The sequence below is a fragment of the Lytechinus pictus genome, chromosome 1 (genome assembly GCF_037042905.1).
Source record: "Lytechinus pictus isolate F3 Inbred chromosome 1, Lp3.0, whole genome shotgun sequence".
Classification (NCBI taxonomy): Eukaryota; Metazoa; Echinodermata; class Echinoidea; order Temnopleuroida; family Toxopneustidae; genus Lytechinus; species Lytechinus pictus.
The window spans coordinates 7,121,517-7,149,241 of NC_087245.1; the positions used below are offsets into that span (position 1 = coordinate 7,121,517).

Below are 27,725 nucleotides of genomic sequence, written 5' to 3' on the forward strand. Positions count from 1 at the left end.
ATGGCGGAGACGAAAAACGGAAATGACGTCGGACGTGGCGTCACTGACAAAGACATTTTGGATATTTCTGGGACAATTCCCTACGGTCACCTCTGCAACCTCGGAGATAAACTGGGAATTAGTGTGACCGAAGTACAGAATCTGAAGAAACAGTATCGAGATGATACGAAAGAGATTGCCGTGGTTATGCTTCAGAAATGGAGAATGAGGGAGCCGTCCGGTGAGCCAACTATAAAGGTTGTAAAAGAGATGATGAGTACTGTAACCGGGACTACAAAGGACATCTCTGAAAGTGGTACGTAATTCTAAGATGTAACAAATTAAGCAATAAAAGTGTAATGAAAAGAAAATTTTGCATGTCAGCAAGAGGTATAGGCCTAATCCAAATCAAAGAGGCAGTTGAATCAAAGTAAATAGAAAGGATATGTGTCATGTTTTTCTATATCTAACTCATATTCACGCTCTTATTTTCTTCTCGTATCGTTCTTTGCATTAGATGAGCTAAAACGAATTACCCCAAAGTTATCGCTCAAGAGATGCAGAGAAAGACTCATCGATCATTACAGGAAAACATGTAAAATAGCACTCAATCCTTGGGACAAGACTAACTATACTGGCTATGATGATCTTCACACAAGTATTAGCCTTCTAGTATCAGAAAGGGGTCAGAGAGGTGGTGACGAGGTCAAGAAAGTATTCCTTCCTGGTTCCATCAATGATATCTTCAAGACCGAGGTCGACGGGTCACTTCCAAACCGCATTCTGATGATAGGTGGTGCTGGAATTGGTAAGACAACATCTTTGGCGAAACTTGCTTGCGATTGGGCAAATGGAGCTGAAGACTCACCTCTTAAAGACGTGCCACTTGTGTTCGCTTTAAAATTCAGGAGGAGTGGTAAGCATACGTCGCTTGGAGAAGCTATTGTAAAGCAGCTCCTGGGGAGAATAGAGGGCGTCACTCCTCAAGAAATTGAGAAGTTTATTGATGAGAATGAGGAAGATTGCGTTATTCTCCTTGACGGTTACGACGAATACAATGGATCAATAACATCTGACGGACCAAAGAGTAGTCTGGAGGAGTTACTTCTATATCAGCGCTTTCAGAAATGCCGTGTTCTACTCTCATGTCGCCCACATCGCCAAGAAGATTTTGATATTGATGAACTTCCGTTTGTGTACGCAAAGGTAGAAATACAAGGGTTTTCAGAGGAGGACTCTGATAACTATATAGATCGATTCTTTAGCAGTAAGGTGGCAGATGCAACGGGACTGAAGAACTATCTAAAGGAACAAGTCTCAATTGGATCTTTGAGTAATATACCCTTTTTCTGCATGGCGTTTTGTGTTCTCTGGAAGGGGCAATTTCTACAAGATACTAAATCACAAACGGCTTTGTTCAGTAGGTTGTTGAAATACCTTCTTGAGCATGCCCGATCGAAGAGTTGTGTCGGTTTTGAAAGTTTGGTCGCTAAACCTAAGAAAGGGTTCCTTAAATCAGTTGTGTCTCAAGTCGGAAGAGTCGCCCTGAACAGTCTACTTAGCGACAGCAGAAAACTGTTATTCGATCAAGAAGATTTTGACGATTGCCTTCATGAACTTGATATAGCAGTTGAGATTGGTTTAGTCTCTAAACAAGCAGTGATAGAAGAATCTAGTGATTGGGACGAAGCAGAGACGGTTTTCGTTGAATTCTACCACAAACTGGCGCATGAACACTGTGCAGGTTTATATCTGTCAACTCTTGATCAAGATAAATTGCTAGGAATACTCCAATGTATCACCACAGAATCAAGGGTACTTGACCTTGAAAATGTGTTGAAATTCGCTGCAGGTTCTTCTGACGAAGTATGCTTAACTATTTTGAAGGGGTTCGAAACAATCTCTTGGTCATCACCACTACCCCACTTGCACGCAATAGGAGAAAGAAGTCAACACCATCGCCTTGTTTTCGATATTCTCTGCGAATCTACTGAAAAACTGACCGAACAGCAGTTGACGTCCACAATTCTGCCGTATTTCAAGGATGGAGAATTTCATTTTGTGGAAACTAGTTCGTCTAGAACAGTGTATGGATTCGCACGAATACCTCTTTCAATCAAGGCACAGGTACACTTCATTTTATCTCCAAACAAATGTGGCCTTTACATGGCGTTTCATATTATTCTAGTCAGCGAACAAAAGTTACTTTGTGATATCCACAAAAAATGTGTAATTTGAATTAGAGCTACTGATAATTTTTTTCGTTATTTCTAAACACTGCTATAAAAAAGCCAGTCCAGTTCTTTTATATTCATGATATTAGTAAATTAATATCATCCCAGTCCATAGCATCATAGAACTGTGATTCTCAGTTTCGTTTGTGCCATTTCTCATCCCCCCTGGCCTCGTTCCCCTTCTCTCTCTCTCCCACTCGCTTTCTCTGTTCTACCTTGTGTAATGTGTTGACGGTTAAGGTGTTTGTTTAAAATATGCATTCTATCTCTAGATTTTAACATGCCCTTTTACAAGACACACCACTCCTCGATTTGTATTTCTGAGCTTATGTTACCATTATAACAAAACATTGTGATTGAATCCCAATTAATCACACTAATTAGTCGGTATCATCCTTTCTCAATATAGATCAAGACTATGGTGATTTCCTACTGCGAACTCAGTGACCATCAAGTGCATCTCCTTTGGAAGTCCCTCACTCTATGCAAGTCCCTGGAAAAGTTGGACCTGAAAGGATGTCATCTCCCAATCGATGACACACTTGACAAACTCTGCTGCGTAAGACGCCTTGATATGATGGGAGTCACAACAGATCACCACACCCTACTCGCTAGTCTACCTAACGTCGAGGAGATTCGCATATCAAACGATCATCGTACACGATCAGACAGTTTCATGAAGGAAATAGTTGATGGCCTACTGAAGACCAACGGCAGACAAACTGTTGTTGAGCTGTCTCCCATGTATGGATTCACAATCTTCTCCAGATCAACATGCATCTCTTCCGAAACAGTGAGCTTCTTCATCAAGCACACAATCCCACATATGACGGCTCCCGGAGCTCTTGTCTTGGAAGTCCCAATTCAGTATGATGATATGATCAGGATCATCGTAGAAAGCATCCGTAGACCAACTATTATCAAATTGAGGTCTCAATTTTCTTTCTTTATCATTTCCACATTGGTTTTAATTGGACTTCCCTTATATCTTAACAAATAAAAGAATAATTTTAGTTGTAAGCCTTTCCAAAGTGAATTTTCAAAATTAATGCATGGATGGGACTGCAGATGAAGTTAATTAAGTAATATGACGTTGCGTTCACACATTAATTAAGAATCAACAAAGAAAGGTACCCCAATATGGACACATCTAATGTACTGTATCCATATTATTCTATAAACTTCCGTCCGAGTGCGGATCGAGGAGAAGGGGGAGGGGGCAGGCCAGGCAGCTAAGGGGATTTTGGGTTCCTCTTTCATGTCTTCTTTTTATCTCTCTCTCCTTTTCTTCTTTGCTTCTCCGAATTTTTTTCTGATGGGAAAGTGTCTTCGAATGGGGGAATTTTTACCGTTATTTTTCTCGTCAGCTTATGTTTAGAATGACGTCTAAATTTGAAATTTTGTCAGAATTTCAAATTGGAAAATTAAAAATTAATTCAAAGAGGATGGGCCTCACACTAGGGTATTTCTCAGCCTCTACTATATCTCTTGTTCACAGTATATTTACATTTTTTTTAACTGCAAGCCACAGTGGACAACACGTTTGAATCTTTATCTCTTAGATTCTTCATAGATGTTGAAAGCCCTCTGTGTTCTGCAAACCATGATGAAGATCATCCCGATGACGATCTTGCTCCACACGGCATCCGTGTGACTGAGAAAAAGTTTTTGAGGAATGACTTCACCGCTTGGAGTGAACATTACCGCGACCTCTCCACCGAAAACACAAGAGATCTCTTCTGGGTGTATGTAGCTGCACTGAATTCCGTAAGTCTGTTCTCTGCTGAAATCTGTTGAAACCAAAGGTTGACATTCTACGATCATGATGAGCTATAGAACCCAAATGGTAGTCTGCTGTGCTAACCCTTCACTCGAGTTAAGGGTCTGAATGTGCAGCCTACTCATGCCTTGTGTACTAAAGCCCTCTCGCTCAGAATTGAAACAGCAAGTTTTGTATGTTCTAGTCTTTGCGTGACACTTGCTGATCAAATTTTCAATCAGGGTCTGTGCCTGCAGACTACTCAACTGGTACGATTAGAAATGCTATAAGTCTAAAATACCATGAATCCATAATACGACGTACATGCACAAAAAACATCTTAAATGTTACAACCAACTGTTATCTTTATGTTGTTTGGGGTTTCCTTTATAACGCATTGAGAGTGCTTGTGAAAAGATGGCAATATTCAACTTAACCCTTGAATGATTGGAAGGATTTAAAAGGATGGTCCGGGCTGAAAATATTCATATCTAAATAAACAGAGTAAATTCACAGAGCAAAACGCTGAAAATATCATCAAAATCTGATAACAAATAACGAAGTTATTGATTTTAAAGTTTATCATTATTTTGTGAAAACAGTTATATGCAGATCATCACGAATATTCACTAGGTGGGCTGATGATGTCATATCACCACTTTCATTTTTCTTGTGTTATTACAAGAAATCATAATTGTTTCATGTTTTCATACATGTGTAAATTATATGTCTCCATTATAATAAAATAAGTTGCGGCAATAAATAACTAATGCTCAAAATCAGTCGTCAATACAATTGTTTTAGTTCTTGGTAGAAATTTTTTAATAAACCTAATTTCATATAATAAATACAAAAGAACAATTGGGGATATGACATCATCTGCCGACCTAATACATATTCATGAAGACATGCCTAGCTTTAAAGGGCTGATCTCCGAAAGCAGCGTAGGGAGAAAACCAGAAAGAAAGATGGTGCGCTAGTGCAATTATCATTATTGCCGTGTCCCTCGGAGAGGATCTGGTTATTGAAGGATTACAAGCACCCGTGCTTCAATTATGGGGCTGTAACGCCCGAATGTTTTATGCGGATGATGTACGTCGGCTATGGTAAGCCGTTTTCATAAACCCAACCTTCTTGGTATCAAGAATAAACATTTCTTCATATAAATATTTCGATTTGTATTGTCAATGATACCAAGAAATGGGATAAGAGGAGAAGACGGCTGGTCATTCGGACAGTGCGCCTAAACTCCCGTAATTATGTATACCGATCAGTTGAGAAATCACAATCACTGTAAATGCTATATAGAACCTTTAGTATTTACAATGTCCCATTAAATTCCCATCCAAGGGATATTGATTGCTTAAACTTTTGAAAAAGGGTGTTTTTGCTCTATATAAAAATCGGTAGTTATCGAAATATTTTATGCTTGTGCCCCCCCCCCCCAATCATGCAGGATCCAAAGACGTATGGAGATAGCAGCTTCGAGCATATGCTACTAGCACTTCAACGACCAAGGATATAAATCCGTCAGGTTTCGGTCTTATTATCCCGACCTTTCGTTGGAGAACGCGAACGCTTATTTACGTTAGTTGATTTTGGAAGAGACTTTTGGGCCCGTCGTCATGGTCGTTAAACTCTGTCCTGTAATGCCAATTGTGTGACATGAGATTTTTTTTTCGTTTCGCATCTGCAACGGAAACATTCAATATGCGTTTCGTGTGCAAAATTCCGGTTGCTACTATGGTAACAGCGATATATCCGTTCTAGGACGACTTTCCAGAGCCACATTTGGTTCCTCCCAGAGCTCGAGAGGCCGCCCGGGGGGCCCACTTCCATTGAAGAGTGGATACCGGGCGCGACCACGCGTAAAAGGGGACAGAGTGGGCAAGTACGTTGCGTATAGGCACCCGATGTTTAAAATACTGCAAAAAAGTGATATATTTCCAATACTTGTAGGGTTTCACAAGCCAAATACTTGTTAAGAGATGCATTTTCATAATCTGGAAAAGCCTTGCTTCCCTTGTTTAGGGTGCTTTTCGAAACCGCATGGTCGTGCCTGGTATCCACTCATCAATGAAAGTGGTCCCCCGGGAATTTGAATCTAATCCCCCATTTCTGGAGAAAGTAAAACATAATGCCCATTACATTGTGTGCTAGAGGCATATCGTTGGGGAAGGAGTAAACAAAAGAAAAAACCCCGCAAATTCGGCTGGTACGTGTTCAGACGTAAACATGCTGTGTACATAATCAACGCATACGAAATGGTTTCGGCTGGAGCGGTGATCTGACCCATGGAATCAATTGCCAGAGATCCACCAATAATCCACATTAAATGCAATATCGATTCGATGGACTGTAATGATCTATATCTAAGCCTTAATTCAGTAAGTTTTTCCTCACTCAATTTGTTCTCGATTTGTTTGAAAAACCACTTTCTTATCCATGTCATAATCTATTGTGGGCCCTGCATTTCGAATATCTCCAGCCAGCTATCATAGTAGAGGCTCACCGCCGGCTCAGCGGCATATACGATGATGACCATCAGTCGTAATGTACATGCATGTATAGTTCGGGTGTCGCGGGAAAGAATTTTGCACACGAAAAGCAGATCTGTAGGGCCTGTAACCCCCCTGTAACACAAAGCTTAGCATTGATTGTAGAGCAGTTTTCTACGTTTGATTCTATTGACTATAATGTACAATCAATATTAAAAATCAAGTTTATGATTAAGCGTTAACTTTTGTATTAGGGGACCCTAATATTAGCGTCTGTGATGATTGCGATAGGTGGCTAATGACTCGGCAACGGGAGAAGGAACGACACATTACTCGTTTTCATTTTCTTTAAATTTATTTTGCGTTTCTTGAATCATATATACTTTGATCTGAACATATGCGAGTAATATGATTCGAGTATAATACACATTAACGTGTTTTAAGGAGATACATTTCTAAAGAAGTGCCTGTTGCGATGACTGGAAACAATATACAAGGGTACAGACATGCTGAAAAGTGAAACTTCACTGTGTGAAACCGTTTTTCCTTCATAAAAACCTGGACAGTAATGATTAAGGATTTAAAGAAATGTAACACTAATATCAGGTGCAATATATGAATCGATTCAAGTTTTTAAAGGCTTACTATTAACCGAGGAAGGTTTATATGACATGTAGTAATTCCGGGTCAGAACGGCCTGGATTTTTTTGGGTAAATGTTCATGTTATATCATAATTCATGAATGCTGTAAAGTGACAATTTTAGCAAGTGCTGCTGGTCTGTATAACTATATAGGATCTATGTATCTTCCAATAAAGGAAAATAAAATAGATAAGCATAGTAATTACAATTTTTCGTATTAAGTAGTTTTTATTGACAACTTCAATTCATATACAAAATAAAATACATATAACATATAGAAGTTTGATGTCCTTACAAATTGATAAATAACTTGACAACTCATGAATTTAACACCGCACCAATGATAACAATTATCGATACTATACAAATATCAGTATCATATTTATGATATTGTTACATTCCATTCAAAATTACTTGTATTGAATCATGTGTAACACCTTGTTTTGCCTTGTGTTATGTTTCTTTCCCTCAAATGTTCCTCAAATTGTATGTATATTTTGTATGTATTGTATTACATTGTATTTTGTCTTAAGCAGAATATTTGCAGATGCCAATGATGTTCCGCTAAATTCAATACATTTCATTCATGTTGAATGGCCCTGCCCAGGGGCCTAATGTGCAAAAAATAAGTATGAGGTGATATGGCATATATTGCATAAAATTTATACAAAGTTAGGAGCGAGCGAGCAAATATTTTGATATTTTATTACCAAAAAAAAAATCAAATTTTTTGAAAGACTGTCATAATATTCAGAAAATAATATCAAATTTCACACTTCTCTTTTTTTTCTTGGTCGTGAAGAAATTGGGGAGAGTGCAAGAGCCTCCGCCCCCCCCCCCCCATCTCTACGCTACTGGCCCTGCCTAACTAATTCCATTGTTCCGGGCCTCCACACGTTTATATATTATTCAATAAATGATACTGTAAAGTAATATGAAAATGAACTCCAATTTAACCATCATGTGTCTGTGTGCGTGTGGGGGTGTGTGTATTGTCTATAGGGGAAAATAATTTTGTTTCCGGCGAACAAAGCCACATCATCATCATCATTAATGTCCCAGAACACCGGAATAGTCTAGGTTTTGCGCCCCGAGTTTAAGTCCTGTATACAATGAGACGACAGAGAGAAAAGCGGTAACACCGGTTCCTTGGTCATTCTCCTTCATATCACGCAGGTAATAGATAAGACGGTCCCAGAAATACTCCTGCTTACTTCGACGGTTCCTTGAGAGAGCCAGTTGAAAATGACGCCATAGATAGCTTAGGTCCATCCCACCTACCGCAATGACAGGTAGGGAAATGATCATAAGCTTCTCAGAGAAGATAAGCACATTGAGAAGGATGAGGTCCTTGCTGCTTATATTCAGCTTTTCGTTCCCGCTGTAGACATCGTAGTTCCAACTCAAATGAATAGTTAGTCCTGCAAAGAAGAGAATTGAAACAGGCAATAAAAATTAATTTAGGTGAATTTGTTGTAATGACAAATCAAATATACAGTATCTATGAATCACCCAATATAGTGTGGTATACGGTATGTCACTGACACAGCTCCCGTAGGATTTTTATGCCACAATATATTTTTTTGTTTGCATTTTTTGGATTCACTGGGGTCCAGTCTATTAGAAAATGATGGGTTTCAAATTTTCCCGACCCCCATCCGCTGCTTGAGGGGGAGGGGGATCACCTATCACGAGACCCCCTAAAATCAGGAGTATTTTGCGACTGGTTAAAAAAAGGGATCGTTTTCTGGTATTTTTATCATCCCTAGACAGCTAGAATGCCTATCTGAAGACTTCCAGTTCGATGAACTATCCTACCAATCATATCCCCTACTCCCCCTGGCATACAACTTTCACCAATTGGCCACTCGTTCTAGAGTATTATGTACGATACAAGTACTTCTATTCGAATTGTCATATATACTTCTCAGCCAATTTCCAAATACTGATAGACACAAACGTATAACCAACATTTTTTTATGGCATACCCCCACACACCCGCACACACAAATATTCACACATGAGCGTAGGCCTACTCGCTTTTACATTAAATATGTATCAAGTTTCAAGTAAGATGTACTTGGTGCGGGACCTTCAATATATAGTATTAAAATAATATGTAAACATTCACACACACCCTCAAATACGTCCACTCTTCCACATGCACCCATACACATCAAAACGCACCAAACGTTATTAAGCGCGTTTGCTCGCGCACATTCCTATTTAATCATTCCGAAATGAGGACAATTTGCATTGTCTCTACCACTTCTGTGGTTGAATTACTTTATTCATTGATCTTCACAAGATTTTGAGAACTTCCCAGCTTACAAACCAGCAGTATGCCTCAATTTCGAAGGAAAGCAAATTCAAATCTTGATTTTAACATTTTATCTGATGTTTTGAAATCGGAGGGAGGGGAAAAATACCCAAATGCACAAATTTTGTAAATACATTTGACTTTGAAAAAAATATTACTCTTTACCAAAAAGTAAGTTGATTTAGTTAAAAAAACATTTCATACATCGGGACATGAATGACATCTGAATATAAACTTAAATATATCATGATATGTTCACAAATTTGAAAAATTGCACAATTTTAGAATAATTAATGTTTGATTCAGCAGGAAATAGCATTAGGACTGGATCGAATGAGTCTTCTTTGTATCCTTGTATTTCTAGAAAATTTCTTATATCATAATTCCAGATGAAAACAAGGAATGTGTGATCTGTAAAGGTGCTTAAATCCCTGGCAAGCAACTAGTAAATAATACAGCCATAATTGAAGACCTCCTTCAGTCCAGCAGAGAGTGTCTTTAGGTGAAACTGTTCTGCAGACGCTTGTTGACCATCTATCTGGCCTAAATGATCAGGAACTAAAATTGGTTTATTATAGTGAGTGTAGGAAACATATTGTTAAGAATTCTATGATCGAGCGACTCAGGTTAAAGAGAATTTATCCAAGTAACTACATCAAGTCCTAAACGAACTATTAAACAAAGAAAAGCTGAGAAGAAACAAGAGAGTAGATCTATTAGATCTAAAGTTAGACAAACCTTGAACGATACAAGTTCATGTAAACTTAAGAAAAACAACATCAAAATAGCCATAGCTAACTTCCAGAGTATTAGAAATAAAGTAACTGAATTTCAGGCCTTCCACACAGTAACCAAACCAGACATCATATTGGGATCAGAATCCTGGCTCGATGAAAATACAACATCAGCTGAAATTTTTCCAACCAACTTGCAAGTCATCCGGAAAGACCGTAAGAACATAAAGGGAGGAGGAGTCTTCATTGCCCTCGACCAAACAATCCCTATAATAGAGAGACCTGATCTCGCTGAAGAAGACAGTGAGTCAGCATGGTGCCAACTTCTTGTAAATGATGGGAGCAGTATCTATATCGGCTCCTACTATAGGCCCCCAACGAATAGTAATGACTTAGAAAATCTTAGCAAAAGCCTTGAAAAAATCCAACAGGAAACTAACACACCCTACATCATACTTGGAGGGGATTTTAATATACCGAATATGTCATGGACTCCAACCGAGGCCACAACCCCACTTCAACGAGACATACTAGGAATTATTGACGAACACAGCTTAGAACAACTCGTCAATTTCACAACACGTCGAGATGCTAGTGGAACCGAAAATATCCTAGACTTGTTTTTCACTACGCACCCATCTCTTGTGAAGAACATCCACCCATACCCAGGATTTTCTGACCACAGCGTAGTAATGGTGGAAATTAACATTAAAGCACCCCTGCCTACTAGGCCGCCAAGAGAGATCCACCAATGGAAAAAGATGGATGAAAACAAAATCAAAACAGACGCAGATAATTTTTGCGTGAACTTTTTGGACTCAAATCCTGGTAGTAAATCAGTCGAAGAGAATTGGTGCAACTTTAGAGACAAAATGCACGACCTTGTCAACCAACACGTACCGTCAAAAACAGTGTCAGGAAAACCAAGAGTACCCTGGCTAACCCCCAAACTCCAGAAACTTTGCCGCAAGAAGGAGAGGTACTATTCAAAGGCAAAGCAACTCGGAGGACAAGATAGATGGGACAAATACAAACAAATAAAAAGAGTAGTCAATAAAGAACTTAGAAAAGCCCAACGGACATTCATAGCAACTCTTTCAGAAGCCGGTAATAAACGGTTCTGGAAATATATCAAAACCAGGCGAAAGGACAACGTAGGGATCCAGAGCCTTAAGAAGGGAAACGACATCATTACTGATGACAAAGGGAAAGCAGACGCACTGGCCGAACAGTTCCAGAGCGTCTTCTCCAGGGACGAAACCCAAATCCCCAACCTTCCAACAAGAAACATCCCTGATATGCCAGATATCAACATCACAGTTAGTGGCATCCTCAAGCTATTGAACAAGTTAGATGTCTCAAAGGCCGCAGGACCAGATAGCATACCAAACCGTATTCTTAAACTTACAGCTGAAGAAATAGCCCCCGTCCTTCAATTCATATTTAAACAGTCATACGACCAAGGGATCCTTCCCGAGGATTGGCGTAAAGCGAACATCGCTGCTATCTACAAGAAGGGTCCTAAAAATGATCCAGCTAATTATCGCCCTATATCCTTGACCAGTGTATGCTGCAAACTTATGGAACATATTGTAGACAGCCATCTAATGACACACCTTACTTCAAACTCAATCCTTTCTGACTACCAGCATGCCTTCAGACGGGGTAGATCATGTGACACACAATTAGTTGCCACAATCCATGATCTTGCTACTCATCACAACAACAAGGAGACATGTGACATCGCAATACTCGACTTTAGTAAAGCATTCGATGTCGTCCCCCACAAGAAATTGTTGCAGAAACTTCAATTGTATGGCATCCGTAGCAAGACCCTTGAGTGGATAAGATCCTTCCTGACCCAGAGATATCAAAGAACAGTAGTGAATGGTAAAACATCAAAGTGGTTACCAGTCCTAAGCGGTATTCCGCAGGGAACAGTCCTCGGGCCCCACCTCTTCATCTTATATATAAACGACCTCTCAGAAGCAGTTCACAGCACGGCAAGACTGTTCGCAGATGACTGCATACTCTACCGAGCAATATCCAACCCCTCTGATGAAGAATCACTACAAAAAGACTTGGATAATTTGGTCACATGGGGAAACACATGGGGGATGAAATTCAACGCTTCCAAATGCACTGTCATGAGGATCTCCAGAAAGCGAGTACCAGGACATACCAATTACTTACTCCTTGGTCAACAACTTCAGGAAGTAAATAGCCATCAATACCTAGGAATACATATAGAAAACAGCCTAAAATGGGATAAGCAGTCACAACAGGCAACCGCCAAAGGTACGAGGGCGTTAAACTTCATCAGAAGGAACTTCTATCACTGCTCTAAAACAGTGAAGGAACGTTTATACCATTCACTTGTTAGACCCCACCTAGAATACGCTTCGATAGCATGGCACCCAGGCACAGTCAAGAACACCAAATTGCTGGAAATGGTTCAGAGACGAGCCGCCCGGTTCGTCACAGGAAACTACACACGGGGATCCAGTGTTACTAACATAATGACAACACTTGGCTGGATGTCTCTCGAAGAAAGGAGGCGAAATCACCGAATCATCAACTTATATAAGATCATCCATGGAGAAACTCAACTTGACTTAAATAAATATGCCACAAGAAAAATAACAAGACTAAGAAGATCCCATGATGAACTGTATGACGTCACTTCAAAGTTCATCACAACTACTCAACTGGCTAATTCCTTCTTCCCTGAAGCAATCTCCCACTGGAATAACCTCACAGCTGATATGGTATCCTCCAAAAGCACTGACATACTTAAAGCAAAACTAAACATGCAAAACTTGCAACAAAACAAAACAGAGTAATAATACTCCCACTCTCGTCAGCCCTGAGTTACCCTTCCTGGTGGAGGACTTCAGGGATTGAAACTACAAGGTACAAGGTACAAGATCCGTGCCTGATTCCCCTGGCTGTTCAAGAAAATGAATGACTGGAGAGGGTTCAGGTCATCGAACATCAAAAATGTCAAGTCCTTCTTGGGCTTGATAACTTTTCCGGAGCTGACTTCAAAGAACTGGGCGAGGGTTTAATCCCAACTGAACTTAGCAGTGGAGAGCTTCCAAAACAGATGAAAGCACTAGAACATTCCGTAAGTCGTGTACTGTTCTTCATGCAGGTCCAACAACCCTGCTATCACTCAGATGGGACTCTTCCGCTCAATGAACCTTGAAGGTGAGATGTTGCCTCCATCAATTCGTGCTGCTTTACTACCTCACATCCTACATGCATGTCCTACGTGTCAATTACATCACGACGCGAGACAAGTCCTACAAAACTAATTACCCAGTGCTTCCTCCTATCGAAGAGAATGGATGTCTTCCAGTCTAGTGCCTTGTTCTCGGGCAGTACTTGAACTAATCAAACGTGGCTGCAAAGCAGGGTGCCCTGCACTCCCTTGTGCAAATGCTACGGCGGGGACTGTGTCAACCAGACAAGGGAGGATGCTCCAGATAGTGACAGCGACTGACCACTGACTGTAATTGGAAGTCTGAGGAAGCTTCAGTGTTTCAATGGTTAAAACAAAGTAGGTGGTGTCCCTTTCTCATGTTTATTACTTTTATTTATTACTGGAAAATGTTTCCTAATGATTCTTCACATCGGGAAGAAATTTTGTCATGTACCAGTATTTGTGAACAAAATAGCTCGATTTTTTTTTCATCCTTTCCGCCCCGCGGATAGAAAAAAAACAAAATGCCAATTTTTGTATGAAATAATTGCAGATTTCGGATTTATTAATAAAATTACAGTGCATAGCATTTGATATTTGAGGGAAGTGCTTTATCGTCAGTAAGGTTTTCAATGCATAACATCCTGAAATGGGGTTGATTTTTATATCAATTGACCAAGAACAATCCTATAAATTACATGTGATGTTATTTGACTGTATAACATGGTATCTTGATTTCATTTTGTAATCATTTTGTCCTAATTCTAGTGCCAAAAATGGGGAAAATAACATTTTTGGGTAATATGTTCCCATTTTTCGCATAGTACGCCGTCATGTGGTAAACTGAAAAACATTGACATCAAAAAATCAACAAATATTCATACTTGTACACCTCAGATAACTTAAAAATAAAGTTGGTGAAAAGTGAGAAATCATGAGGTTGAAAATAATAGATATCCTATTGGGCTTAAACAGGCCAATATGGCGCCCCAAAATGACCCCCCCCCCCCCACGAAGGGAAGGAGGGGTCTGAACCCCGTCATTTTGGGTCCAAAGGGATCCTCTTGAAGGAAAAAAAAATTATTTTGGCCAAAAAACCTACGGGATTTCACATCATACCGCACTAATAGTTGAATAATAATAATATTAAAATTTCCTTTTAAAGATTTTCATAAGGACATGATTTGACGAATGCCTGCGAATCTTATGAGAATATTTTCTTTTTTAGAATTTCCATTGCCAGAAAATCTTTAAGCCTCTCCAACCATCCCCGATAATATAAAAGAAATGACAACTATTTGAATAAATGTAGCTCACCAAGGATACCGATTGAAACGATGAAAGCAACCCATGACCTAACTGCTGATTGAAAGATTCTGTAGTCACGGTAGGTTTCCGCCAACCGCATGCGACATCGATCGAGGTAACCTTCGTTCTCGATAAAGAAGGCGAGGAGGAGATTGCACTCGATCTCGAAGGAGCAACGCAGGTGGAAAATCGTATGGCAGAATACACCATATAACAGCATCCCAGCTGTGACAGACAATACCTGGATAAATTAAGAGCAAATGTTCCTGGTGTCAAACAAAAGAACATTATTAACTGCATCTAAAGTTCTGTTACTAAAAATCGTCCTTGTGTGTTTCATACTAAATTGTTTAGGTCGTAATTAGTGACATTTGAATATGAAAGAAATTCAGGCCTTGCATTGTTGGAATAATTCACCTCATCTTGGCAGGGGGTGTAAAAAAACACACTTGTAATCATGAGTGGATCATTTGACGTCTTATAGTCCTGAACAGCACGTCCAGATTGAAATAAAACTATAACTTGCACCTCATTATAATTTATTGGTTATGCATAGGCGGATCCAGGGGGGGCTGCCCCCCCCCCCCCTATTGGCGGAGCAAAATAAAAGAAAAAAAAGGGGGGGGGAAAAAAGGGAAGAGAGAGGAGAAAAAAAGAAGGGGGAAACAAAAGAGGAAGAAGACGAGTGAATAAAATAAGATGAGGGGAAGACTTGGAAAATAATTAAGAAAATCTTTCATGTCACTAAATAAAAATTTTCGCTGGCGCTTCGCGCTCGCATTGCATTTTAGGTGATTTACATATCTTGTTCAATATGGAGTTTGAATATCAATATATAATATACAAAACATATTTCATCACGGAAATCGAACTTTCATTATTTTGTGTGATTTACAAATTGATTTTTAAAAAGTGCTCTGTAGAAATGTCAGTTTTATGGTCTGAATTTTATCATTTTCTGCTCGCGCTGCGCGCTCGCAAATTTTGATTTATCAGGTACCTATTATTTTCGTGTATTCCATAAAGTTTTCAAAATAGCCCTTTTCAGGTCTGATTGTCAAAACGTATCAGCTAGCGCTGCATGCTCGCATATTGATTGGTGAGTTATGTATGTCTCAATATTGATTATACAACAAACTACTTAAAATCCCCTTTTCATGACGGCTCGCAATTTGCGCTCGCATTAATGTTTAATAATATATTAACTGATGCATCCTAGTTATAATTAGAAAAGAGATTGAAATGTCCAGTTTTCAGGCCATCATCTCATCAGATTTCGAACCCTCATTAGGCATTAATGAATAAGATATTAATTTAATAATTGAATTGTCCCTTTTGTTTCATCTTGAGCTTAGCAAGAGTAAAAGGCAGGCAGTCTTCATTTTCATATGATGACATGTCCTACGGACATTATCATTATCCAGTTTCAGATCACAGTATCAAAAAAATTCTGCTGGCGCTTTGTGCTCTCAAATAATGTAGAAAGGTCCCCTATTACTCATTCTTTTCATGATTTACAAAACATGAATAGAGTGTCCCGTTTTTAGGTCTAAATCTCGATTTTTTCCGCTCGCGCTTCGCGCTCGCACCAATTTAGTTACATAGCTATCTTGTTTACGATTATAAAAATTGATTAAAATTGTCAATTCTTTATGTAGAAATGTCAAAAATTTTCAGCTCGCGCTTCGCGCTCGCATGATTTGATTGCTGAAATATGTAACGTCTCCATGCATGGCTGAGTGGCAGTCCTTAACAGGTACCTTTTCGATCAGTTCAAAACGAAACATGAAAATGTTCTGCTCGCGCTTTGCGCTCGCATTATTAATGTAAGGAAGATCCCCAATTACTCATCCTTTTCATTATTTACAAAACATGAATAGAGTGTCTCGTTCAGTAGGTCTAAATCTTGAAATTTTCCGCTCGCGCTTCGCGCTCGCATTATTTGATTTTTAAAATATGTAACGTCTTCATGGCTAACTGCATGCAATCTTTAACAGATAAATTTTCCATCTTTATCCCCATTTAACATGCTTGCTTTAATGGGTTCGTAGTAATTTCTGCTCGCGCTTCGCGTTCGTAGTAATTATTTAGTTGCATACACATCTTTTTCAGGATAAAAAACATTGCCCAGAATGTTCAAATTTTAGGAAAAAAATACACAAGATTTCCAAAATATTTAGCTCGCGCTTCGCGCTCGCATTATATAAATAAGGATTATGATATTATATATTTATGTTGATTAATAAGAATAAAGCTAAAAAGTGACTATTAGGACTATTCCTTCAAAGAAACCAAAAATCATCTTCGAGCGGCCGATCGGAGAAAATATGGCTGAAAAAATTCCGGCCCCCCCCCCATTTGGCGAAGGCTGGATCCGCCCCTGGTTATGGTCGGGCCCTTAAGGGATGGGAATGGGCATTAGGCGAGGCTCTAAACACACCTCTATAATAGCGAACATGAGGTTTATGACAGGCTGGAGCTGGCTCAAACTGTTGAAGTAGACTATTTCGAAGACCATATTGACAACAGGCCATAGGAGACATGCTACATGAAATGGAATTCCTGGAAGATGAAACCCCGTAGGTCCGCACAGGTACTGAAGACGTCGAGTCTGAAAAATAATAAAGCATAGTTTGGGGTTGAGATTCAGTCGAACTATGGACCTACCACCTCTAGGTCCATGGTCGTGCCGACAATCATGGGTTTAAGGAGAAATTGTTACCGTGAGATTGCTAGCTAGTCCTTATACCGGAATGCTCCCCACTTATATGACATAACCATGATAACGGAATTGACGAAGTGCACTGTTTGTAGGTTCTACCTCCATGGGTAAACCATAATCGATAAACATAGTTACCATACAAGTCATCTGCAAAATTTAAGTTGCTACTTACCATATGCTTACGAGCCTACTAACGTCGATGCATTATTGTTATATCTATTTTTCCTGCCTCTATATCATAAAATTCGAAGAACCATATTCTCTTTCCACAGTTATTTTTATTCATCAGATCGCCATACAAATAAAGATTAGAAATATGTACAAGTACATGTTTGAAATATTAAAAACATTGATTTTCAAGAGTCATACCACATCGCATGGAACCAGACTATACATTGGTATAGTCCTGTGTCATTTTGCCAATCTATATTCCAATAATTGACAAACAAAGGTGGAGGGGTTGAGGGATACCAACAACAAACCAGTAAGCTTACCATAAAATCTTGATGCATCATTTCACTCCAACCCCAGTTCACTTGAATGTTTTCCATGTCCAGCCTTTTTCCATATCCATTGAAGTAATACCGGACCTTCCCGTAGACACAGATCAAGGCAACCGAACTCAAGCTGATTGAAAATGACATGAACGAAGTCAAATGCATCACTTCGTCTTCACGACCAAACAGGTAACAGAAGTAGAGGACAGTCATGTAGCACATACCAACCGTTAGCACTATCATGAATAGCATAGAAACTACTGTTCCGATGGCTCTGCGGTATGGCCCAGGCACTGAGGGTAAATGAGAGATTTCATTCATTGAAACGATTTCTGAGAAATAAACTTGAAATTAAAATCTGTATGTATCATGTGAGTGTCTTAATAGTAATAATAATGATAATAAAAACAACAACAATAATAATAATAATAATTGGCGTATAGCACTTTATCAATCTACGACTGCTCAAAGCGCTTCACAATCATTACCCGGTCACTGCATTCATAGCTTTCTTCGCAGCCTGCTAGGCGCTGTCTTGCTAAACCAACCACAAAGATGGTTGTTTCCTACCGGTACCCAATTAGCACCTGGGTGAGAGTGGCAAAGTGTGGATTGACGCCTTGCCAAAGGACGCAAGGCCATGGTGGGATTCGAATACACGACCCTCTGATTACAAGGCGAAAGTCAGAACCGCTACACCAGGGCGCTTTTCAATCAGCGTCTTATGAAGCGCTTAGTTAATCAGGAAGTTTAGTTAAGTTGGACAGGCAAATATTAAAGTCTTCATCTAATCATATGAAAGGAATTTGGTGTAATGAAATAGTGAATTAAGCAAGGTACGTATACATAAATTGGCTGTTGATAATTGGTTTCGGATAGACCTAATTTTGTTTACGAACTTCAGGGACTAGCTGTCCAGTTAGGCTAGATATCAGTTTGAAAGTTCAGTAATACAGTCGTTCGACAAAACATATTTCAGTTTGAAAATGCAGTAATACAGTCGTTCGACAAAACATATTTCTTATCCTTCACCCAGTCTAAACATGGAGATTGTGGTATTGTGGATTATTGATACTATTATTATCCTGAGAAAATTCTAATTGAGTTTTAGGTGGAATTATTGTTATGTATCCTTACGCCACTCCTTGATATTCCTGGTGACGTCACCTTCTCTGTTCCATTGTAGACTCTCACACACAGCACAAGTGTTCTCACTACCTTCGTCTTCGTCCCAACAAGTCTTACTGCTTTCATCCCTAAAGTCTGGGGATGGGAATAATCCAGCACTTTCGTCCATGTCCTCAAGAAACTCTCTGTCATGTAGTTCCGCTTCTTCATTGTGCTTGTTTCCAGCTGAGATTGCAATCAATTGACAGACTTTCATTCATCGGTTTATATTAGGGGTTTGAAAGAAATCATACAGGTTACAATCGTTAAAAAATACACTCTCTAACTTAATGTATGTAGGCCTATCTAATTTACACACGCCTGTAAAACCTCAATCACATACGCACGCGCAAACATAAACATGACGAACATTTCGAAAAAAATTTACAACCTTAATTTATTTCAGTTCAGTTTCGATTATTTTCTTTTTCAAATAATCATCAAAACGACGAAGCAAACAGAAATGAGTGCCTAAAGAAATACTTCAATTATTAATGATATCGTAGAAAAACCTTTGTAGTTGATTATTTAATATGTTTATAGAAAATATATTCACACAATCTAATTTCTTATCCCTGAAATACGCGTTTCTTGAATAAAAAATCACTTTTGACAAACGATAAATCTTTCTTAGTTGATGTTAAGTTGTGTATTTATTTCATTAAACAATAATTACTACTAGATGTCCTTGTTCCCATGCAGAAAAAGGTCGGCAACAGTTTAAAGTAAATCAGACTAGGAATACAAAACTGATCGCTGTTTATAAAAACAAGACTACTGAGACATGACCAATTTAAATATTGGCACTTGGGTAAGAAAATTATTACTGGTGGACAACTGTCCAATTGTCTGTACATAATTAAGGATCTGTGGTTTTGTTCTATTTACAATTTCAGGTAGTAATACAATAACAAGCATGCGAAAGGGAAGCCAAACATTTGCACCGTACAGTTTGAAGTAAATCAGACTAGGAATACAAAACTGATCGCTGTTTTCTTGTCAAAATAAAATGCCTGTCTCAATTATTTTCTCAAAAAAACTAAAGTTTCATGTCATGTTCATTTACCAAAAATATTTACCCCTCCAGATTACTAGTAGGGCTATATTGAAAGTCTAAAGGCCATTTTGGCAGTAGCTATACAGCCTGCTGGAAATAGTAGTATAATTTACCTTGAGGTTCAAATAATGGATCAGCTTTGCTTTCTTCAAGGTGATTGCTACACAACAAACATCGATGTCGCCAATGAATAGGTGCCCAGTGAAATATTCCCAACATTTGTAGTTGCAACCTCAGCAAAATACTTTGAAGCATTGTTAAGTGTTTCATAGTCTTGTCACTTTGTTTTACAATACGTTGGCATTGAATGCTGAAATGAAGTTAAGACCTGTTAAAAAAAGGGTGTATACATCTTAGTTTACATGCGCATCATATCAGATATAAACATATTTTTGCCAAAGGAAAAAAGAGCCAAATTTATCCTCTTGTGACCACAAGCGAAGAGCAAGAAAGGTGACAGAAATGACAAAAGAGGATAAAGCCTCTGACTAAGGTATTTCTTCAAAGGAATGACATCTTATCTAACTTGGTAAACTGGTTATAATAACACATAAGCAGTATAAGTTAGGAAGGCTGGTTAGGCTGCCGATATTCAATGCAAATGCCCGTAACGGCTGCTGTTGAGAGGGTCTGGAAAAAGTTGATGAAAACAACAGTGATTTAATTTCACACACCATGGTGAAAGTTGCACAGAAATGCCACCATGTCAGCAGAAGAGGTAATGATTCAAGTTGACAACAGTGGAGAACATACAAATCAAATTTGACCTGTTTACTTTGAGATTGATTGATTTTTCATCTAAAGAAATTGTACTTGATGTAAAATAAACGAATGTCAGAATATTATCAAATTATATAGTAAACTATATTGTTGAGAATATATGACGTTGAGAATAAAGTTCCCACAAGTGGTCATACCTTTAAACTTAGATTGCGACTTCTGCATATATGGTATCTATTTTCATGAATTGAACACAACTTCTGAAAAGTTTATAACTTGAATTGCTAGAATAAATTTGATTTGTACCACTTTCATACCAAAATCATCTGTTTTATACTCATTAAGTGCCAGCCTAGACACAACTTGCATCCTAGCAAAACTGTTGTTAACCTCAGCCAAAGTCAGTTGACTGAGAATGAACACTAGGTCCTTCCATTGGGATTTCATTTCGCAATGGCTTCTCAGCAAGTTCACCGAAAAGAATTCATCCAGAATTTTGTAATACAAACATACTAACACGCGAGGCGCTTTATCGCTGCTGTCCGGCGATTACTACTATAAATGCACACTGTCCTAGTCTATTTTAAAACCCTGGATTGGCAAATAAACAGCGCATGAGGACTTGCCCAAAGACTACCGATAACTAGACAAACATGATCACCCACGTTCAAAATCAATGTCCATTTTCACTTTCAGAACTGAATTGAAAGGAAAACACTTCACCTTATAAACCTGTGTATTAAAATAGAAAGAAATAATGAGCTATATGTATTGATAACCAACCCACGGTGATAAGGTTTGATGCCTTGATTTAAAATAACGAAAAAAGGGCAAGTATGCAAAATATTTCATTGTAGATTATATCGTCAAAATCATTTTCGTTGTCGTTTTTATACTAAGTGCACATTTCGCATTCCCAAATCAAATAATTCAGCAAAAAATCAATATCATTTGGAAGTTGAGATATGGATGTATGGAAAACATTTTTTTTTAGAAAGAGGCAGTAAAAGCACTGTTCAAAATGTTTTATGTAACGCTGTTTACTATATGAACTTGTTAGCAGTTGTTTAACATTTTAATCAAGAAATTAAAATTTTAACCAACGTTTAATTTTGAATATATCTTTAATGAATTAATCATAGTTGTTTAGACTGTTAAACAAATACAGTCAAAGCGTTACATAAACAACTATGCTTTACTGTAGGCAATAACTAATTTCTCCTACAAACTGTATGGATATATTAATTTTAATAATTTTCTAATACAACATGGTTCGATCCCTCGTTATCTTAATGGTAGAGCAGTGTTTAGGGATATATGTATATATATATATATTTACATGCATATATATGTATATATATATATATATATATATATATATATATATATGTATATATATATATATATACATATATACATATATATATATATATATACATATATATATATATATATATATATATATATATATATGTATATATATATATATATATATATATATATATATATATATATATGTATATATATAAATCTCGTTTTTTCACAGGAGTTGCCAGGAAACCATCTGGGAAATTATGTCTAAAAATTATCGCGTTCAAACTCTGAGTTCTAAGTTCTGATCTTAGAAACTGCCAGCTTTCTTATATACTCAACACAAATGTAAGTCCCCCTAAATCAAAATGCTGTAACTTTTGAACGGAATGGTTTTGAGATAATATTTCTTAGGTGGTTTTTTACACTCATTAAGCAACTCCTGGGAAAAATGAGATTCCATCGGTTGAGTCATGCATGAGTAATCAAAGATTGAATTAAAAATGACAATTTTTGACGCTCACAAGAGTAGTTTTTCAGATTGTGTAAATACAAAGTTGGGCGGAGGTTGTTTTGGTATATTTTATGGTGCTAATAATGCTGTTTTACTATCCATGATTTAGCTACTCCACACACAATTTTGATAAAATGTGTTCATGGTTGATTGAGCACATTAATGTTTTTGTGATATATCATCATAGGGGTCTATGGTAGTATCCTCTTTAACTAAAAAAAAAACATGTTGAAATTAGAAAATGTTAGTTGCTTCCCTCCCCCAATATCTCGGTGCCCCTCCCCATTTTCAAATTTTTGGATCCACCACTAATTTTCCATAAATTCAACCGATCCTGAGAAATTGTTAGGAAAAGAATGCATTTATGCAGTATAAAGACTATTCTTTTGTACACTCTTAAAGTGTTGGGCAACATACTGTCCACACAACAATTGGTTAAAAAATTATCCAACTCTGGGTAGTTTTCAATCAATCAAAGTTTTAACCAATTGTGTGGACAGTATGTTGCCCAACATTTTTAAGAGTGTAAATTTTCAAGTGTGCTCGTTCAACTATGAAAATGTAAATAGTTCAAAAAGTGTGTGGGGATAAAAAAATAATGGATGATAAAGATAGCAATTAAGTGACATTCAAAAAAAGGAATTTGCCCTCATTATTCATTTTATAACCCCTCAAAATGAGTATGTGACACTGAAAATACCCTTTTCCCCTTTTGATATGTGCTCACTCATCCATGACTAAACAAATCGATTTCATTTTTGCACAGAATTCTGCCCATAGGTTGATAAACATTACTGCAAAATGACATTGCTAAAGACAGTTTTGAAAAAAAGTTCCACAATATTGAATAAGGGGTTACTTATTCTTAAACATATATGCACCCATAGTGTACGCAGTGTCTATGAGAGAGGAAATCAAAATTGTAAACAAAAGTGAAATGAGGGTTTGTTTCATGTACGATTTTTGTTACTTCTGCCAACAATTTTTTCATAAACCTTCGCACATAACTTCAGAGTGACACTATCCGAAAGGCGCGCACACCAAAATAATCATTTGATACGGCACAGAGTGGGTCCAAGTCCTTGAACTTTCTTCTTATTTGCATAATTTCCGAATATTGTGCTAACTGAAACACTAGACATCGGGATTTTCATAAGAAATCAAATCAAATGAACCATGCAAGTAGGTAAGTGACATATATCCATAGTAAGCAATTCCATTTTGTTCCAATAACGTAAAAAAGAGCTACTCACATTCCTCATGTTCATTCAAGCGTGAATGTTTAATTAGTTAGCAAAATGATTTTATCGTCTTTTAGAAAGTATCTTTTACATGCTGCCATCTGAACATTTTTCACGATGAGAATGTCGAATTCGTTCCGATAAAATGGAATCAATGTCATGATGTAAGGCTTGGGATTTTAAAAAAGTGACTAGTATGCCTCTGTCGGTGCTTACTGGAGCATGACATAAAATATTTCTGGTTCATTAACTCAGAGGGTATCTTTTAAAATTACCTACACGCTCATGCAAAAAGATCTTTAAAATTCCTCTTGGTTAAAAAATTACGGATTTTTGTTTAAGGGGGGATTTACTTGTTTGTTGTGTGTATATATATATATATATTATGTGTGTGTGTGTGTGAGGGTGGGTGAGGGTGTATGTGTGTGTGTGTGGGTGAGTGTTTGTTTATCTAGAAAATATTTTGAACAAACAATACGTTGATGTTGCTGGCTTTCCATAGTTGTGGTTGATCGGATCAATTGTGACTATTTATTAAGACGGGGGCCCAGCTCTTTTTTCTTCCCTCCTTCGTCCCTTTTCTCTCTTTGTTTTCACTATTTGAAAAATTCCAGCCGGGGAATTCACTCACCCCCCCCTTAGAGCAGCGGCGTAAAAACAGGGGTCAGTGGCCAGGGGGGGCAAGAGCCAAAAATGTCCCGGTCATATCAATGGAACAGGCAATGGCGTCATAAGGCAAAAATTTTGAGGGGGCGATATAGCGTATCGGGCAAATATATATATATATATATATATATAAATGCGAGCGAGCGAAGCGAGCGAGCAAAATTTTTTGACATTTTTATTGCAAAAATCCAATTTTGTGATAGATTTTGACATAATGTTAAAAAGATGATATCATATTTCACCCTCCTCTCTTTCCTTTTTTCTCTCTTTTTTTGTATATACGCCACGGTGAACAGGATTTTTGTTATGGTTGTGAGCATCAGGGCGAAGCTCTATATGCTCGAGGGGGCCCAGTATGGCGCTTGTTGCAAGAAGTAGCTTAATATAGGTCCCGTGTGAGCGAAGCGAGCGAGATAAAAAACCACCTTTTCATTAGAATCTAACATGAAGATAGATTTTAACGTGATATTCAGAAAAATATAATACACTTCCCTTTCTTTCCTAATTTTTTGTTGCTTGGTTGTAGATTTTTGGGAGGCCAAGGTCCAAACTCATCCATATACATGTAACAGTGCTTTATGGGTGGGGTCCAGGTCAGAGCCCCGGAATCTCTTGATATTAAAGCCATTTTAAACCTTACAGATGGCCACTTATTTTAATCAAATTGCGTGTATATTTATATAGCTTTCACACAACACATAAATTCAGTGCAGTTGTGTATCGTAATCATCCAAATATTGTGAGGGGCACACCATATAGAAAATGTGGGAAAATTTGTAAAAAGTCGCCAGCGAGCGAAGCGAGCCAGAAAGAAAAATGGCCCGTTAAAATGAAATTCTAATTATGTGATAGATTTTTACATCATAGCAAATATCATGTCATATATTTTTTTCATTCATGTCATTTCGCTGCCTCCTTTATTTTCTTTTAATTCCCCTTGGCTGTGGAACCACCCCTCCCCCGTACGCCAGTGCTTCAACGCAAAGCTTAATGCAGGAAGGGTCCATATAGGGGCCCGTTATACATGTAGAACCCATTAAAGGTTACAGATGAAGAGCCCCCACTGCACGGGGTCTTGACTCTTGGACAGAGACCCCGGTAGCTTTGGAGATTTTGCAAGTTTATGATAGAATTTCATATGACATGTACGACATTATGCTATGTACCATCCATCTTTCTTCCCGCTCGTTATCTTCAATCCTCGGCAGCCCGGTAGTGTACGTTATCTTGTCCCTTTTCTTTATTTTCCAATTTAGATTTTGGCTAATTCCATTCTGCCTTCATTTCCCGCTTTTGTTTGCCTTTTTGTCATCTTTAATTTATTTCCCTGTGTTACTGATCATGCTATGTATTTGTATATCGGGGGGAATTGTTTTTTTCTGACTCGTTCTCCTTATCTTCCTTTTCCCCGTTTTCCCTTTTTTTCTTAGTTTTCTTTTCCCTTTCCTTTTCCCCCTTTCCTTTTTTTTTCCTTTCCCTTTCCCTTTCTTCCCCCTCTTTTTTTATTTTTCCCGTTTTTTTTTTCCCGGTGAGCTCCGCCAGGGGGGCAGCTTGCCCCCCCTGCCCCCCGCCTGTTACGCCACTGCCTTAGAGGTGCCCCTGCAATTCACTATGAAAAACCAAAGGTCCAATACATCCCATAATTAAATCTTTCACAGGCCGTTGTACTTGGGAAATACATGTAAAATGTCCGCCCTTGACAAACTGATTTTTTTTTGCCCGAGAAATACAACTAAAATAAGACTTACTATTAGTTATATTGCGCTTCACCCATTTGGCCCCAAACAATTAGGCTTATATATTATTCTTAGTTACATTAATAATTCAAATGAAACCTATTATTAATAACATTTATGTAAAGATGTCATTATATCATTCACAATCACATAATACTATAATGATGTTTAACGTTACTTACCAAAAATCATGATCAAGCGTATCATGATGGACCAATATAATATGTAGTTCTTCTTATTCCTTTAGTAAAAAAAATAATGCAACTGCATATAATACCAAAAAAGGTCGAAGTAAAAGTTGTATTCTTTGGCTTCTAAGCGCTTCACGGCTAGAACACACATCACATGGGTATGTGATGTGGTTCTGTTTCGAATTCGTTTGAAATTATTTTGAGTCGATGTAGATTATTGGCACGTATTACTCCATGTTACTGTCCATGTACAGCATCATACCAGGAAGTTCGAACAATATGAGAGTCTGTAATCGTGACGTCATTAAGTCAGCTCAAGTTATTATGGTCGTTTCATCATGACAAATTATTTATGGGGAATCCCCCGCATTAGTTACTAAGATGTTGTTGCATGTATTTCCTTTCTTAAATGAGAAAGAGAATATGATATTGGATTCTGTCTCAAACACAAACGCACTTAATCATACAAACGTGAGCCCTTGCGCACATTCACACACACACACACACACACATTAAGCACTCGTACCCGCCCGTCCCTCCTCTTCCTTTTCTTTTTCTTCTTCTCATCTTTTTCCTTTTTTTTCTTCTTCTTCTCCTCCTACTCAGTGGCGTAGCTACGGGGGGGCCTGGGGGGGCACGTGCCCCCCCTGAGATTTGGTGTGCCCCCCCAGGTGCCCCCCCTGAAAAAATTGGCAGAGCAAAAAAAGAAAAAAGGGAGAAAGAAGAAAAGAAAAAATGAAAAGAAGAAAGGCAGAAGAAAAAAAAGAACTGAAGAGGAAAATAAGAGGAAGACGAGAGAATGAAATAATGTGAAGGGAAGACTTGCAACAACAAAAAAATATTTCATATTACTATATAAAACTTTTGCTTGCGCTTCGCGCCAGAATTGCCTGTTCGATGAGATTCATATCTTGTTCAATAGGCTAATATGGAGCAAGTTTTGAAGTCAATATACAAAATATATTTTAGCTCGGACATCGAGCTTTCATCAATTTTTTAAATGTCCCTTTTATAGTCTACATATCAGCATTTTTAAGCTCACGCTGCGTGGTCAAATTGTTTGATATTGTCTACGTGTATTCCATAATGTTCCATTAAACAAATGTATTCAGACTGCCCAGATTCTAGGTCTAAATCTAAAACATGCGCGATAGCCTGCATGTTTTTTATACTAAATGTACTTAAATTATCCAGTTTCACATCAGAATATCAATAATATTGTCT

General features: G+C 38.0%; 2 protein-coding genes across 3 annotated transcripts; one reads left to right on the forward strand and one right to left on the reverse strand.

Moving 5' to 3' along the window:
- Positions 1–8,049, forward strand: LOC129255986 (uncharacterized). The gene is made up of 5 exons (XM_054894331.2): positions 1–295; positions 497–2,106; positions 2,623–3,143; positions 3,776–3,980; positions 5,429–8,049. The coding sequence occupies exons 1-5, from the start codon at positions 1–3 to the stop codon at positions 5,495–5,497; spliced, it is 2,700 nt and encodes an 899-aa protein (XP_054750306.2). The 3' UTR covers positions 5,498–8,049.
- Positions 6,821–26,792, reverse strand: LOC129256101 (uncharacterized). 2 transcript variants are annotated; one of them, XM_054894413.2, is made up of 7 exons: positions 26,493–26,792; positions 20,236–20,450; positions 19,036–19,251; positions 17,896–18,191; positions 17,120–17,290; positions 14,689–14,920; positions 6,821–8,533 (listed from the first exon to the last, which is right to left on the reverse strand). In XM_054894413.2, the coding sequence occupies exons 2-7, from the start codon at positions 20,390–20,392 to the stop codon at positions 8,163–8,165; spliced, it is 1,443 nt and encodes a 480-aa protein (XP_054750388.1). In that variant the 5' UTR covers positions 20,393–20,450; positions 26,493–26,792; the 3' UTR covers positions 6,821–8,162. The 2 variants fall into 2 exon arrangements, with proteins under 2 accessions (XP_054750388.1, XP_063971734.1); XM_064115664.1 differs by having other exon boundaries at positions 19,036–19,275; positions 26,493–26,753.
- Positions 26,793–27,725: the final 933 nt, after the last annotated feature.